The sequence below is a fragment of the Nelumbo nucifera genome, chromosome 6 (genome assembly GCF_055504915.1).
Source record: "Nelumbo nucifera cultivar China Antique chromosome 6, China Antique-T2T, whole genome shotgun sequence".
NCBI lineage: Eukaryota > Viridiplantae > Streptophyta > Magnoliopsida > Proteales > Nelumbonaceae > Nelumbo > Nelumbo nucifera.
In genome coordinates, this window is record NC_142654.1 from 15,071,757 (window position 1) to 15,089,170 (window position 17,414).

General features: G+C 38.0%; 1 protein-coding gene and 1 long non-coding RNA gene across 3 annotated transcripts; one reads left to right on the forward strand and one right to left on the reverse strand.

Moving 5' to 3' along the window:
- The first annotated feature begins 2,008 nt into the window (after nucleotides 1-2,008).
- On the forward strand, nucleotides 2,009-4,253 carry LOC104589822 (uncharacterized). Of its 2 annotated transcripts, XR_016077643.1 has the most exons (4): nucleotides 2,009-2,129; nucleotides 2,206-2,504; nucleotides 3,754-3,855; nucleotides 3,962-4,253. It is a non-coding gene; the product is annotated as an uncharacterized LOC104589822 (long non-coding RNA). The 2 variants fall into 2 exon arrangements; XR_734025.3 differs by lacking the exon at nucleotides 2,009-2,129 and having other exon boundaries at nucleotides 2,140-2,504; nucleotides 3,962-4,241.
- A 68-nt stretch (nucleotides 4,254-4,321) lies between these two features.
- Nucleotides 4,322-17,199, reverse strand: LOC104589827 (transcription factor E2FA). The gene is made up of 14 exons (XM_010248266.3): nucleotides 16,689-17,199; nucleotides 8,051-8,243; nucleotides 7,747-7,806; nucleotides 7,478-7,563; nucleotides 7,307-7,395; nucleotides 7,158-7,212; nucleotides 6,599-6,651; nucleotides 6,459-6,509; nucleotides 6,327-6,375; nucleotides 6,141-6,206; nucleotides 5,972-6,048; nucleotides 5,587-5,818; nucleotides 4,863-4,929; nucleotides 4,322-4,723 (listed from the first exon to the last, which is right to left on the reverse strand). The coding sequence occupies exons 1-14, from the start codon at nucleotides 16,875-16,877 to the stop codon at nucleotides 4,590-4,592; spliced, it is 1,401 nt and encodes a 466-aa protein (XP_010246568.1). The 5' UTR covers nucleotides 16,878-17,199; the 3' UTR covers nucleotides 4,322-4,589.
- Nucleotides 17,200-17,414: the final 215 nt, after the last annotated feature.

Consider the following 17,414-nt stretch of genomic DNA (forward strand, 5'->3'; position numbering starts at 1 on the left):
AAGGTGACCAACAAGATTATACTACATAACTTGAAGACTGGACTTGATCAAATATGTCATTGCAATAATCAAACTTAAAAAAAAATGGCTATTTAGTTTCTACTATTAATAGTCCGTCAATTATCTTATCACGTGATAACATGTGCAACTTAATTTTTTTTAAAATGTCAAAACTACCCTTGAAAACAAAACAATGTTCATTGTCTTTTACCTTAAGATTGAACCATAATAACATTAAGCCATTGTTGGATTGACTTGATGAGAGAATAGAGGACGTGAATTGATGAATTCGGTGGAGGAAACAAAAGAACAGGGGTTATACTTAAACCTATTATCCACAATTTCAACTGTCGATTCAGATGCTTGCCTCGCAGTAGTTCTCAATCAATGAAGCTCTAACACCATTTATCTTCTTTCTCTGCATTGGCACTAACAATCTTAGCCTTAGAATTGGGAAATCTATTCTTAGACACCAATAGTTACCGAAAATGGATTTTCAAGCCAGAGCCAACAAACTCAAGTTGAAGTTCACAGCTAGGGGTGGCAATGAGTCTAACTTTTCACAAGCCATTCGAGCTCAGCTCATTAAAAGCTCAACTCAGCTTGATTTAAACTGAGCTTCAAGCAAGTTCAAATCAAATAAAACTCGATTCGTGAGGCTCGTGAGTCTAATCGAGCTTCTACATACATACATACATAATATTTTTATTTTTATATATAATAATAATAACTAATTATTATTATTTAATTTAAATATCAAATAAAAGGTAAATTTCATGTCTATCTAACTTAGCCGAACTTAAGCTCAAGTCGAGCCTCATAATGTTTTGACGAGCCGAACTCCAATAACTAACTATTCAGCTCGGCTCGCCTCAAATCCACCCCTATTCACATCCTTAGACACCGACATTAGTGTACTGGTTCAGAGAAGAGAGAGCTATACAACCTAGTTAAATGTGAATGTAGGATGCTTGCCGGTGAGATAGCTTTAAATTTGACAGAGCCTAAGCCAAAAGATATGACCTCCACAACGGTCTCTGCTTCGGTTTGATAGCAAGGGAGTTGTGATGGTTGGGACGAGCTCATGAGATCCAAGGAGCCTGATTGTAGAAAAAGAAAGAGAACAAATGGTGAAGGCGGTAAACAGGGCGTCAGTCCGGTGGAGGAATCAAGACACAGGGGGGAGCTAGGGCGTTTTTGTTGATAACCTAGGCCTTGCTGTGTATGCGGGAATCAAAAGAGAATGAGAAAGAGAGTGGAGGAGAATGATTCTGAAGACAGATCGATGGAGGAGAGGAAGATAAACGAATCACCGTTGATGGAGGTTGCTGCGGTGGTGGTGGCTTTACTGATGATCAACTGTGCCGACAGGGAGTTAGGGTACCGGCTGGTGAGAAATATTAAAAGGAGGAAAATGAGAGGAGGAGAGAAATGCAGAGCAATGAAAGGAAATGAGAGGGGGGTGGCCAAAACTGAGAACAGATTTGGGAGAGATGAAGAACGTAGGGGGGGAAAGAGAAAAGAACGGGGCAGAGGAAGAGAGGGGGATTGGGAAGTTTGACGCTGCCGGAATACCAGATAGGAGATCGTCGCCACTGTTTGGAGTTTCAAGAGCTTGGGGAAAATGAACAATAACCTTCGATAATTTAGATTGGCAAGGATTCAACAACCACTCAACCCCAACGACGATGATGTGGGACTCAATAATAATTGCAACTACAGAGTCGGTTAACAACGTTAACCGTTTTAAACAAATTTGACACTTTTTGAAAATTTGATCACTGTAATAACACGTTTGAAAGTTGAGTATTAACTTCTTGAAGGTATTAAAGTAAAATTTTCCCTATTTTTAGTCCCGATAAGGGAGATGGATCAGGTGGCAATATTTAAGGCTGTGTTTGGTTTGAAAGAGAAAATAATAAAAGGAAGAAAAAGATAAAAAACCTTTAGTTTTCTTAGTTTTTCCCTACCTTCTTCTTTCTTTCCCTATTTTTTTCCTCAAACCACACATAGCCTAAGGGTGAGGTAAACCCGACCCGTTGCATAGTTTATTATCGTATTAAGACTGAAGTCAATCAACCCCGGCCCGCTGGGCCCGGTACATGAAGAAAGAACCACAAGGTTGAGGGGTAAGATGAGCATTTCGTTTTTTTCCTTAGGTAACCTGATCGATTCAGAGACTCCTTATCTTCGTGTCGTCTGCAGGAAGTACGAACTAGATCATTTCTTCCTGGCGACAGGCAATGGCAGCAGCTCCTCTCTTCCCTCCTGTCCCCTCCGGTGCTCTTTTCTTATCTTCTTCTGGTTTCCTATCGAAGAACGAAAAGTTGGACCTCTAGTCTTTCTGCTTCGCCACTTCGTTCGAAATCCAACTTAAGGTCCCAGTAAAAAGTGAGAGCTCTTCAACCAAAAAAAATTAAAAAACAGAACAATCCAAAACGGGCGCTTCTCCTTCGGCAGAAGAAATTACAGAGAAATTCGGCCTCGAAGCCGGCCTCTGGAAGGTATCAACTTAACATAGCTTTTGAATTGAACTGATAATCTGATATCATATGTTCGTTCATTCATGCGCTTCGCACAGAAGATAGACTCGTAATTTCTCTCTCTCTCTCTCTAATACGAGGAATTATTAAATAAAGATTTTGGAGGAATACTAAAATCTCAATGTCGTTTCCGAAAGACCTTTATTCTTCTTATAAAGCACAGTAAGGGAAGATAAGGGAGATGGGAGTGGAACAGTGATCAGCCTTTTTGTCCCGCTAACCGTGATACGACCTCGAAAACAGATCTTTACTAACATTATTATTTAGTTATTAATTAATTATCACAGAAAGAACGCTGGTTCGAGTCGAGTCTGAAACTCCGAGTTCGTGCAAGAATATGCCCAAGGTCTAGTCCTCTCCCAAGTCTTCGGATAGTAGCCCAGATCTGCTGCACTTAGTTTGCGCTGGCATTCCCTTTATATTATGGCGCAATTGCATTGGGTCGGTAGGCCCCATATGAGACCAGACGTGTAATGAGACTCTTGTCACAGACTGAATGCAAGTGCACAATTTCAGCGCAGACAAGTGCAGCAGTAGGGTTGTTCATAACAAGACCCAAATCGACCAAACCAACCAATCCAATCCGATCCAACCCGAATTGAGTTTCCCAACTCAAACTGAAATATACATATTATTTCAGCTTTACTATATATATATTTCAGTTTTACTATATATATATATTTCAGCTTTATTTAAGAAATATACATATTATATATATAATTTCTGATATATAAAATATCAGTTTTAATCCATCAAATCATTTTTAATTTCCAGGCATCCAGTCTTTGCTTTCTTAGACTTGAATCCTTTACAGTTCACACCAAGAGAATCATTCACAAAACCTATCCAAATCAACCAAGTCGGTTTCGGTTTCATTTCTAGGTAAACCGACCAGGTCAGGTCGGTTGGCAAAACGCCAATAAACCAACCCAACCCAACCCGTGAACAGCCTTATGCAGCAGATAGATGAATAGATGGATAGCAATAAGAAGCTTGCATGTTGAGAGGAGAGGTTAAGGCTACGTTTGGTTCGAGGGAAAAGATAGGGAAACATAGGAAAACCTATACAGGTTTGTAAAAGTTTCCCAACATTTCCCTCTCTTTCCTTACTTTTTCCTTCAAACCAAACACAGTCTAAAGGTTTGCATTTTACCTCTCTAACAGTTAGATTTCTTATAACCCACTTCCCTTGTTCAATTTCCTGTTTTAGAAGTTGGATCCAATCCATGCGGATATTCAACTCAAAAGAGGGAGGGACTTGAGTCCAAAGCACAAAGGGGATCAAGCAAAGGAGTGCTGCCTGCTGCAGAAGGTAAAGCCATCTAAGAGTTTTCTTTTTGAAGTGAACAGCGCATTTCCACTTTCAAGTGCATTCAGATTATCTGTAGCTTCCCTGAGAAGAATTATTTTGTATTCAGGTGGGGATCACAACGAATGACAATGAGATTGGAGAAAAAGTTGGGGACTTTTGTCCTGCCATATGCTGCACACAAAGCTGCATCTCCAATCAGGTTTCCTCCAGTAATATGTAAACCTCTTTGTATATGCTATGATCCTTTATGCTCTTGTTTTATCGGCAATTTTCTTGTCTAGTGAAGTTGCAGTACCCTAGATAATACTGTCACTGTCATGATAGCTCTGAATCCCAAGTGCACCCTGAGTTGCACTCCTATTAATTATTAAATTTGCATAGCTCTGAATCAAATTGCTATATACGAATAAAATGAGCATTTAGTCTGCAATCAGAATATCTCATGCATGATGAGTGAAAAGATACCTGGAACAATAAAGATTTCAATTTTATTTGTTACTGAATCACATGATCAAATATACTGTACAATGGACCAGCTATCTTCCATCTTCCTATTCTCTAGATTCTTACAGTAAGTTGGCAACATATAGTCATATACTTGGCAACCCAAGGGTGCAAATAAATCCCAAACGGCAGGGTTGCATCAGTAAAATACAAGGGAGATGGGCGAAAATGAGAGATTCTAATAAAGTACAGACTTTAGCTCTCTGATTCCATCCACTAGCAATACCCACTCACCTCTGAATAGAATTAGAAGATGGCACTTCAATAACACCAGATGGTGGAGTTTGTGGCCGTGGTGTGCTGACATCAGCCATTACAAACTCTTCAGGATGAAGGGGATCAACTGTATCCCATTCAACTCCAGCTAGTCTCAGTCAGGGAAATTCACCATTTGCTCCATGATATCCAATAAATAGAAGTGGATGGAACAGAGTAAATAATTAATTATTCAGAGGGGAAAAACAACAGGGGCAGAACTGCAAAAGAGAAAAAAAGTAGGATACGCTCAGTCTTCCACATATCTGTGATGCTAACTCCAGCATCCGATAAAAGCCAATAGTCTGCATCACTCTGCACCAAAAAAAACAACAGCCATCTAATATGTATCACAAACATCTACTGCACCCCTTGAGACAAGATCAACAAGATCGGTTACCAATGAATAGCACACCTTTTCTAATATCACTAAAAGGCATATACATGGAAAACTTCAGTTACAGAAAAAAAAAAAAAAGAAACACATAAAGACCAATGTTTTCAAAACTGGACCAGACCAGAAAAACTGGGAACCGGTTCAGTTTAACCCCAAAACCACTTTTTGGCCAAAAACCATTGATTTGATCAGCAAACCACTGATCCATGCGGTCAGACCATCAAACCATTCAGCCCAGGAATGGTTTTTGGCTGTTTATTGGGTTTTTTAATTTCTTTTAAATTTTTTTGTCAGAGTGGGCTGTCCATTCGGACCAGACGGTCAGACCATTTGACCCAGGAACCAGACCCCAGAACGGTTCCCTGTCCAGTCCAGTTTTAAAAAACTTGATAAAGACATCAAATGCATTGTAAAATTGAAAAATTCCATAAACCATTTAACTATGAAAGTTGCATCTTTATAATCATTTTGGTGCCAAGTTTTCCATCTGAAAGAAGGAAATACTACTTGTTTGGCAATTAAGTCACTTCATAAAAAAGATAATAACTGTAACGTATTAAGTGGATAATGCTTACATCAACATCTGAGGGAACAATCTTCATGATCCCACTGACAAAATCATGTGAGGCATTTGGATCCGAGTATATTCTATGAGCATCATTTCCTTGCAATTCCATCTCCCTCCCACTGTTGTCCTCAGTGACTGTTATTGCTGCTGGGTTCTCATTAGAACCTGAGCTTGATGGAAGTGGTAGGCTTTGAGGTGCTTCAACACCATTCATTTCTTCAAACTTCTCTTCAAATTGACTAAAGAGATGGCAAGAATGCATTCAAAAAACAATACTGTCAAATTTCCGTCATTTCTAATTCCCACTGGTACATTTGCCAACTTTTTTTGCAGAGGCAGCATATGCCATTTATGCCAATGGAAGGCTAAAGATTTACCAATCAAGTTTGTACCTGACAAGATAAACATCAATAGGACCCATGGTACTTCTGAGGACTATTCTATATCTCCTTTGTGGATAATCAACAGCCTAATATAACAATGGAATGTGAGACTCAGCATCAGAAACATGAAAAAAAAAATCAACTTTTCTATTCAGTCTTTTAAAGCACTCTCACCCACCTCATCAGGATCTGGGACTTCTAGGGTGGTCCCATGTGGAGCTTTAATTGCTATCAGAGTCTCATTCTGCCAGAGACAAAGTACTAAAGGTTAAAATGCTGTTTAGCCAAGCAACAGGACTTAAGAATTAAGATGATTAAATCACCAACCAATACCAGAACTACAAAACTTGGAAAATAAACCAACCTGGAAGCAGGGTAGGCCCTTGATGTCTTCTTCAGTTACAAATAACCACCTAGAAGAGACATCAAAGATAAGTTTCTGTGAGTAAAATAATACACTCTGTTGTAATGAAAAATGCATAGGTAAGAGATCTACTTTTGATTGTTTTCATCTTCACTCAGGTCCCTCAATCTTTCTTGCATTTCTCTGCAACAAGTTGAAAGTATCAGCATAACTGAAAGGCGGAAAAAGAAGCATTATCAATTTAATGTGCTTGCTTGATTAAACCATACAACCTTATACGATCATCTAATCTTTGCTCCTTCAGGGAAAGGTTTTCAACTTCTGCCTGCAACAAAAATAGAAGATAAGGTCCTGTTTTTCTGGGAAATCAGAATTTTGTAAGGCTGCATTTGTTTTCAGTGTAAATATTTATCAATGTAAAACTACATCGATGGAGTTCAACACCCAATCAGTTTAAATGAGTAAACCATTGGAACGTGTTATTATCAATGTAAATACTAAATCAATAAAATCTATATCGTATTTACATTGATTATTGATGTAAAACGCTACCATGAGTGGAGTTTACATCAATTTTCAATGTAAAACTACACTCCATCCAAACACCAACAAATACGGACCAGGACTGGAGTTTTAAACTGGTCCATATTTACACTGAAAACAAATGCAGCCTAAGAATCTAATTCATGGCCAATAGTGTTTGTACATGGTACAGCATGCACTTCATAAATCCAATGCATAGTGCTATGTTCAAACAAAAGAAAATCACAACAGCATGGTAGCCAACCCATTCAATTGTTTGAATGCCAATAAGACAACATAATCTTGTACCTGCAAATTTGCAACATCATCATCAGCTTCTCCTGGCTTTGAGACATCAAGCCCCCTAATCAAACAAACAGTCAGTCCTCAAATACACTCAAAATGACTTGTGCATCAAAAGATATCCAAGTTCTAAAGACTGCAAAAAGGTTCCATACTTCCAGCGTATCCTGTTCTTAAGCTTCTTCTCTATGAGACCAATTCCTTCCAATACATTTGTTATGTCATATATCCGCCTCTTCTGTACCTGTAAGAACAAAAACCTTCAATTGTTATAATAACATTGTGGCATACATAACGAATTTTATCAGTAAGTTAAAAAAGCAAACCTCCAATGTATCAGCAGCTTTGTTCAGGTCAAGAATACCATCTTCTGCATGTTTGATCAAATTGATGAACTTTTTAGTCAAGAGACCTGAGAGTTGCAACAAATCATCAGCTTCTTACTTCTGTTGCCTAATTTCAAACTTTAAGGCCATACAAACACTCAACAGTACAGATTCTTAGATATTGACGTTAAACAATTATTGATCCAGGGGGGATTTAGTAGACTGAAGAGCAAAACATAAAAAAAAAAAGAAATTCCATATTAACTTACCCAGAGAGCTGTCATAACGACAAGTACCAACTGGAGTCAGAGTATTGCCAGAAGGGGAACCTGCAAATTGAAACATTAATGATTTTTATCAAATATCTCTATTTTGTTAAACTTATTGTCTTTGGATGCTAGTGTAGAAGATATGGGAGCAGTAATTGTGGAAAATCAGTTCTGCCAAGACCACAAGAATTCGGGTGCAATACAATGTAATTAGAACCATGAAGATATGATCTAGATCAATTTGAGAAGATCTAATGGTGAAAACTAATGTTCAAAGAAAAACAAAATTGTGAACCCTTCTCACCTGCATTTGACACAGGGGTTTGAGGCCCGGATCTACCATGCTTTGGGACCTTTGATTTGCTGTATACCCTTCCCCCTTTTCCTGATACAGGCGTCCGGAGGGGGCTGTTAACCACTTCAGTGTATCCAGGACTGGTAGTCCACTCACTAGATTCACCTTCACAGTCTTCTGCTTCACTCTTCCGCTTCAGTGGCTGAGCAACACCATTTACATAATTTTCAATAAGCAACCTGTGGGAGTAGATAACTGCAGCAATAACTTGAAGGGTATTTCATAGATATATCCATTAATCCACTATAACAAATAATCAAAATGGGATATAAATGTCAATTGTGCACTCAAGTATCATGATGTCTTGTTCTAAGAGAAAAGTATTAAAAAATGAGAGTACACAACTAAAAGAAAGAACCCAGGGGATTCTCTGCACTTCAATTGACAATAGTAACATATAGGGGCAGACCTATGTAGAAGTCAGTGGGGGCAATTTTGAAAAACTTTTGTGGTTAAGCAAAGATTCAATTTTTTTACAATTGCTAGGCGGAATACATTAGGCAATGCTATGTGCTGAAACACCTTTAAGTTTCTATTCAATTGTGATTGAAAGTCACCTGAGGCAACAAATATGTGTCAAATATATGAACACCAATTCACCATTACTTGTAGTTCTCAAGGTATGATATGTTACAGTATTCGTTCTATCAGAATAATTCATCACTCTTATGGTCAAGGAAACAAATACTTAATATCAAAACTGTCAAGTTTATCAAGGTGCAAAGAATATGGGCAACAAATGCATGATGCATGTCAAAAATATCAGCACTGCTCATAGTTCTGAAAGCCTATTTTTCTATAATACAACTAGAGTGTTTGCAACTTAGTTTATCAGAACAAGTAATTCTCTCTTATGCACAAGGAAAGATCATCATTCCTTAATAACAAAATCTGTCAAGTTTCTCCTAAAAGGCCATGCTACAGGAACAAACTCATAGTTGATCCATTTTTTATCAGAAAAAAAGATATCTTATTAAATATATTAGTTGGAGAAAACTGAATGGTACAACAGCGGTTTCAGCCCTCCAAAAGACATTAGCCACCCTCCATCAATTTTACGATAGCATCCAAAGTTGACTGCTGTCTATAGACCCCTTGCTTTGCTAAAGTGTCAGCCATCCCATTCGCGGTCCTTATCCAACTGAAGGTAACATTCCACTCCTGTGACAGTTTCTCTATTTCTCTCAAGGCATGCCTATAGGTCCATGACACTTGGTTCTTATTTCCAGCCCAAGAAACAACCAGTTCTGAGTCTACTTCTACTTCCAAATGTTGGAAACTCGATTGCTTTGCGAGTCATAAACCTTGAAGCAGCACCATTAGTTCAGCCTTTAATGAGTCTCCCACTATTAAAGGTCCTGAAAACATGGCCAATACCCTGTCTGCACCATCTCTGAAGACACCTCCAACCCCTGCCAAACTAGAACTTCCCATGGAACTTCCATCAAAATTTAACTTGATTCTGTTAGCAGTTGGGGGATTCCACTCCACAACCACCTTTTCCTTTTCTTTAGCAGATTGTGCCACTTTATTCCACGCCCTCCAAATGTCATCCGCTGAATAGCCTTGGAAAGTATCAAGTGTCTTTAGCCAATGTACAGCTTTGATTTTTATGGCCTCAAAGATTTCCTCTTTTGAACTACTCTTCTCACTGAAGATCCTCCCATTCTTTTCCTCCCAAATAGCCCACACCACTACTGCCCTCACTGCTTTCCACATAATTCTTCCTCTCTTTTTTGGCTTAGGAAGCTTGGACTGAAAAGGCTAGCTACATCCTTTGGGGAGTGCCAGCTGCAACAAAAAAGAGAACTGCAGAGTTCCCAAATACAAAGCACAAAAGAGCAAGATAGCAATAAATGAGATAAGGATTCACCGCTTGCAGAGCAAAGGAAGCACATATGAGGCAAAAGGCATCTGTTTGGCCTTCTCTTTTGAAGCATATCACAAGTGTTTACCTTGCTAAGATAGACTTCTCAAACACAAGGCTTGAATTTTGGGAGGAATAGGCTTGCTCCGAATCTCTTTCATCAAGTTCTCCCCCAATGTAGCACGCTGCAAGAGGGCATTGAAAAAGGAAACGCAAGTAAACACACCATTTGAAGGAGATCAAACTCTAGTGTCCTCCACTGATGGATCCAGAAAAACTAAATTGAAGTTATCCATCAAACAAATGAGAGCTTCACATTCCCTATCCCTCAATCCCCTTCTATATCCAAAATCCCAAAATGCCCCAAAAGGAGAAAAAAAGCAAACTTGAGAGGAGTATCTGTTAGCTAAAGATCTTCCCAAAAGAAGACTTGGGTTTCACATCCACATAAAAACGAGTGCAGCTAATAAAAGTTGAATATACCTGTTGTATTGATTTCCTAGAAGAAAGGAAAGTTACAACAGAGATTATCTTTGCATCCCAACCATTATTCAACAACCCATGAATGCTCACAATTGCCTTATGCCAAAACCTTTCCCTTTTCATTGGAAACCTCCAAAAGCCATTTACTTAAGAGTATTGTATTTTTGCACATTAAGTTCACTAACCCAAGCCCTCCCCACCCCTTAGACTTACTTGCTCCTACTTCACTAAATGGTCCCCCTTCCCGTCCCTTGGCTCCTGAAGGAAATCCCTCATGATTTTCTTTAGCTGAACCACTATCCTAGTTGGAATCCTAAAAGTGGGGAGAAAATATATAGGTAAGTTGGCCAGTATTGCCCTAATCAAAGTTATTCTCCCACCCACCAAAATGTAATTCATCTTCCAAAGTGCTAGCTTTTTAGTAAATCTCTTGAGTACCAGATTCCAAAAACTTTTTACTTTTTGTGTTTCCCCTAATGGTAGTCCAAGATAATCCAGAGGCCAATTCTTTACCTCACACCCTAACATCTAATATTGGACTTATCTCTTCCCCATCCACATTGATTCTCACCACACAACTCTTTCCCAAATTCACCCTCAAATTGGAAAGTCTCAAATGCAATGATGAGTTACTTTAGATTCCTCAAATTACTTTCATTGCCATTCATAGATAGAACAAGATTACATCATTTGCAAACTATAAGAGGGTGACCACCACCTCATTTCTTCCTACCCTCCAACCTCTAATCAATCTATCCTGATCAGCCTTAACTATAATCCTACTTAACACATCTGCTATCAAGGTGAAGAGGAAGGAAGTTAAAGGATCTCCTTGCCTCAACCCTCGCTTTGCTGGAAATAAGTCTCCAGCCACTCCATTTATCAAAATTGAGTAGTATACTGAGCTCAAGCAACCTTTTATCCACTTCCTCCACCTAGCACCCAAACCAGTCTTCTCTAAAATTTCAAGGAGAAAAGACCAATCCACTAGATCATAGACCTTCTCCTAAGTCCAACTTGCAAACTAAACCCTTTCCTCTCCTTGATCTCTTCAATGCTACACACTCATTAGCCACCAAGATTTGATCAATGATCTATCTCCCTTCAATGAAAACAACTTGGAACTGTGAAATCACTAAAGGCAGCACCTATTTAAATCTTCTAACAAAAACCTTTGCTATTATCTTGTAGAGACTCCCCAACAGGCTTATGGGGCTAAAATCCTTTGGTACTCTAGCTTCTTTCTTCTTGGGGATCAAAGCAATAAAGGTTAAATATGCTACTTCAGAGATTTTCTCATCATTAAAAAACTCATTGCAAACTTCCATTAAGTCATCCTTTATGATTTCCCAACAATCCTGATAAAAAGCTATAGAGAAACAATCTAGCCCCAAGGCTTTGGATCTGTCCATCGAGAACACAGCTTCCTTTATATCCTCAATTGCAAATACATTCTCCAAGCCCACAAAGAAGGCCTTTGGCACCCTGTCCTAAGCTAAGAATGGGAATTCAGAGCTCCTCATCCCAAAGGTGGTGAAAATGGCCTTAAAATGATCCACAAAAACTTTGACCATCTCCTCCTCTCTGGTTACCTCTTGACCATGCACAACACAGACAGATATTAGATTCTTTTAAAATGCTTTAAATGACCACCTCACTATAAAATAGAGGCAGGTCAGTAAAAGCATGTAATGTTTTTGTCATCTGGCATTCTTGCCAAAAGTTGTTAAACCCTGCTTGCTTGTTGCTTCATTGGAACAAAAGCTTGAAGTGCCAGTGTACCAAATGAGGAACCAAGAAATTCCATCATGTTTAACCAACAATGCAAAAATTGATGAAACAACAAAGCATCATATGATTATGGGATATTCCCTAGTTGACTCAAATAAAATATCTCTCACAATTATACAAGTTATTAACACCATTCATCTAATAGTTCTTAGCATTCAGATGGTAATTGGAAGGAAATGTGAGTATGAGATAACCACAACTCGAGAGAAATAAAAGCAAGGGTTCAACATGAACAACTAGTAATAAGTGACATCTCAAAAGTGATTTGCAACATAGAGGATGTCATTCTTCAAATTTTCTCTGATAGGATAATTGCAAAGTTTAATAATAATTAAATTAAGGCAATAACCATTATGCTAAGGAATCCCTTTTTATCAATTTATTATCATTTATCGAGGAACCTTTGCTAATAGCTTCAAAGAGATGAATCTTTGAAGTTGGCTATCAAGCGTGAGAACATTGTATGAGCCTAAGTCACTTTGTGGAAAACAAATGCCAAGGTTAGAACAATATCCGGTCCACACCTTCCAAGACCCTAGACAATTAGGACCAACATTGGGTAATGGACTTTTTTATCTTTGAAATTGCTTTTACAAAACTTTTTTTCAATATTAATAATCTTTCCTTTTTTTCAAGGGGCCACACAACAGGGGTAGCCCATCCCCCAAACCCACAAACCCCCTGATCTAGGTGTAGCATGCAGGCAAGATTCAACCCCAAATCTCTGCTACAACCAATAAGAGACCTTACCAACCAGCTGGTCGGTACATTGCAACAACTAACCTTTCACTTAAGCAAACTAAAAAGCCCAAGCCATCAGTGACAATTGAGTATATCCTTCAAAAAGACATAGAAAAGCTACACATTTCATAGGTTGGCTAAGGGAGGTTTCTAAAACTAGGCTGCAGGGAAGACCTAGTTAACTCAGCAATGAATTTTAGGGACACAAGTGATAACTTCCATGACCTTCGATGGAATCAAGATGGAGTGGAAGTGGATGCTAAATCAAAAGATTCAATTAAACACTAGTTCACAAAATGCTGGACGGTTAAGCAATTGGAAGCATATTTATGTCACACATAAATTTTTACAAGTTCAACCATCAACAAGCCTTATCCAACTAATTATAAAAATTCACATATGTCCATAGTACCAAAGCTTCAAATTACTTACCACACAAATAATAAAAAAAAAGAAATTTGACATTTAACTCATAAGCAAAAATTGAAAACAGAGACAAACTACCACAAAAATGGCAAAATTGAAAACTATTGGTCTCCATAACTCAAACAGACCACATTTGGAAGCAAGGAAGAATTCCAAGGAAATGCATTTTCAGATGCAAGTATCCAACTATATAGTATATGCCATGCCAACATATATTCAGTGCTACTACAGTAGTAGACTTTAATCAATTAAACAATAGGGAGGTTGCTCAAATATCCACAAGTGTCCAGGTTCCATTATGCAGTTGCATTTGCATTTGCACCACTCAAATTTCTTGTATTTTGCACTTAGATAGTTGTAAATTCTAGCCTAAGCACATTTACAAACATCAAATTATTTAGAAATGTGCTCACAAATCTTGCATCTTCATGTAACTACTTTAACATCAACAATCTTCAAATGATTCAGTTCTGATCATTATAAGAGGACTGATTTTATCCCCACGACCCCAAAATACAAGGCCCATGTGGCCAAGCTCAAGCCTAGAATTCTGAGCTAAGATGACCATAGGTTGGGGAAACCAATCAGATCTCATTTAAACTAATGATGACATTGAAACCAATATTGCATGGACCATTCTAAACAGGTGAAATATCAATATGAACAACAAATAAAAAAAAATCTGTATACTACAAGCATACAGATCCAACATCTGGCAAGTCCTTGAGCAACAAGTTTTAATTTTTTATGACATTTTAATAACCAATTCTCCAGCATAAACTATCACTTAGCATATATTACTACTGGAACTAACCCTGTCTTTTAGCACAAATATTTCCAGGTGGCAAAGACACGCTGTTAAATGTACTTATGACATTTTATATGGGTATAAAAATGAAAAGTTCATAAAACAGACCATTGTTGAACAACATGTGATTTTCTTACTAATGCCCCTGAATCCATGTTCTTTCATCTCTAGTGTCAAACTCCTAAACAAATTGAATTTCAGTTCCTTTGTTAGTATCCATGTAATAATGCTTAAAACTAATAAAGGGCAGTTGCAAGGAGCAAAGAGAAGGGACTTTGGAGTCAAAAGTTGTTCAATTCCCAAGTCTTGCAATGCTATCCGAACGTTGCTAGAATGTTAGTCCTAGTCTAAAGAAATCTCAACACATCAAGATGATGGACCAATAAAATAACTAGCAGAACATCCTGTAGCAATGATGACATGTAGAGGCTATAAAACAACACTAAGAAGACAAATATCGATATCCAAATTGAAAACCTTGGTCAAACAAATAGCTAAATCTTCTTTCATCAGTAACAAAGAATATGTTATTTTTTATAGTTAACAGTTAATTTTATTGAGTTGGAAAAATAATGATTAATGTACACAATGTCATGGCAGTCCCAAAAGAAGGTACCATCAATCACTAGAACCATACAACTTCGTTTCATATTTATACATCCCCCAAAGCTTCCCCACATTAGCTGGTTCTGTTTATATTCTTCCCCAAAATAAATATATTATATTCATTTCAGTAAACAAGGCAAATGAATACCTAAATCTACCAAAACCATTGTACATAAATATAGTTTAGCTAAAAGTGGTTCAAAATATCAGAGTTGTTCTTGTGTATTAGGTGCCAGTATAGTGGACTCACCTATTTGGCAACTTAGTTGCTAACAATGCTTGGTTAGGCCATTCATGATTTATTCTCTGCTTGGACGCACGTCTAGGATGCCTTTCCTTGACCACTGTCATTTCCCCACCTTGCTTCTCCTTTCTTAATGTTATTGATTAGAGGAAAGACTTTCTAGAAGCTAGATGCTCATAAAAAATCAAGCCTCCTCACACCAGGTGAATTGGCCTCAGTGTCAATGTCTTACCCAGAATGAAGGCCTTGCAAATTATCAAATCTTTTTCAAGTTTTATAGAATGTGGATTCCAGTAAAATTTGAACAGATGCCATTTTCCGATTTTTCCAAAATGCCAAGTCTCACAAGGAAAATTTCCGGTTGCCTTTGGAGATGAAAAACGGCTATTCAAATGTAATGGGATTGGCAAGAGAAAGCAAAGAAACTCTGAGAAGATAAACTGATGCCAGCACTCAGTTAAGTAAGTTAGCTATGCTGTGGCTAGCAATCAGCCAATCCATATCAAGCAATATCAATGAGCTAATTTGATTTCCTTCTTTTACTAAAATATACATGCAGATCTCTTGCACTTCAAGTACTCATCTCCATCCTTAGAGGTGGGGTGATAAGCCTGTAGTCTTCATCCATGTAAATTTTTAATTGGGGCTGTACTGCATCTTAAAATAAAAAGGAAAAACTAAATGGGACATCAAGGTAAGAGTAACATTTACAAGAGAACACTATTGGTTACAGGAACATGATTCAACCAAGAGCAGCAGCAAGCAGACCATCTCCTTGAAAAGCCTAAGGTAGAAAAGCAAGGTCAATCTAAAGGCAGAAGCTTTAAGAGAACAGCATTACCCGTCGCCTTCATTATTGCCTGAGTTGGTATGGTATTCCCCTTTAGGAGGAAGCAAGAAAGCTTTGAAAAGCTAGTCACTAGTAAATAAAGCAAACAACTAGAGAGTGTACTCTAAAAGAGAAAGTTGAAACAGCTAAACACTGAAAAACAATTATTCCCCTTTTCTCACTAAAAAAAAAAAACACTCAAACTAATGCCTTTCAACCAGGAAAAGTGCAAATTCAGTATAATGCATTCAAAACAATCAGTCAATCACTAACTTGCGATTATCCATTAAAAAAAAAAAAATCAACTTGCAAACTCTCTTGTAGTACAAATATCAATTACTGCTCTATGGATCCCAATCACCATAATCTTCTCACATAAATTACCACGAAACACATGGATCAAGAAGAGCATAACTAAAAATAGTTGAAACAAAGCAGCTATTAACAAACTCTTCCAAAAGATATAAGAAGTAAGCGAATTGTGACAAAAAAATAAAATGAAATAAGCCCAGTAGCAAAAGATTCCATATAATCGGACCACCTTACTTCCCTTCCAGCATGTTATACAGAAGAAATGTAAGATCGAAACTCCAAGTATACGACTACAAACTAACTGCAATAATAGCAGGAAAAAAGCAATGCAAGCCTGCAATTTTAACAACGACAGATACCATAAACTAACTAAAAGCACTAACAGAAACCGATCTTAGTAGAATTCTCATCAAACAGCAATCAGAGCCCAGAAAGAAACCAATAACAAACCAAAACCGCAAACTATCCAAACAAACTCACCGGAGATTTAACAACTATAGCTTCGGCTTCCTCATTGGCAACTCTACGATTATCTCCGGAGAACCGGTGATAGTCATCAGGAGGAACAAACGGCGGCTTCGTCGATGAGAACGGAAGGTGACGTTTCAGAGGTTGCAGGATCTGCCCCGACGGCTGCGCCGAGCGATTGGAAGCTCGGGCGCCAGACATGAAATACCGCCAAAAAATATTACAAAAAAGAAGGAAGGACTTTTTTCCGATTCTGCGAAGGATGAATCAATCAAACCCTCTCTGGTGCGTTTTCAACGCCGATTTCGAGAGACTGGATCGAGAGGTCTCGGAGGCACGCTTCACTACTCAAACGATCGACGGGGAAAGATTGAGGGAAATTAGGGCAGGAATTGGAGAGTTTGAAGAGGCGGAAAGGAGGGAGAATGGGATCTGAGTTTTGGGGGGAAGAGAGAAAGAGAGAGAGGAAGAGAGAGGGGGGTTAAAAAAGCGGGGAGAGCAGAAAACGAGGGAAGGAGGGAATTTAGTTCGGATAGATATGGAGGGAAGCAGATAGAAAGAAAAAAAATTAAAATTAAAAGAAAATTAGAAAAACAAAAAAAAAAAATAGAAAATTAGTAGTTAGATACACACGCGTTCGAGTAGGAAATGGGAGTGTCTGGCGTGCAAAAGGTTTTTTTTATTTTCTAGAAAAAATATTTTTGATATTATTTTATTTTATAGATATTTAATAAATAA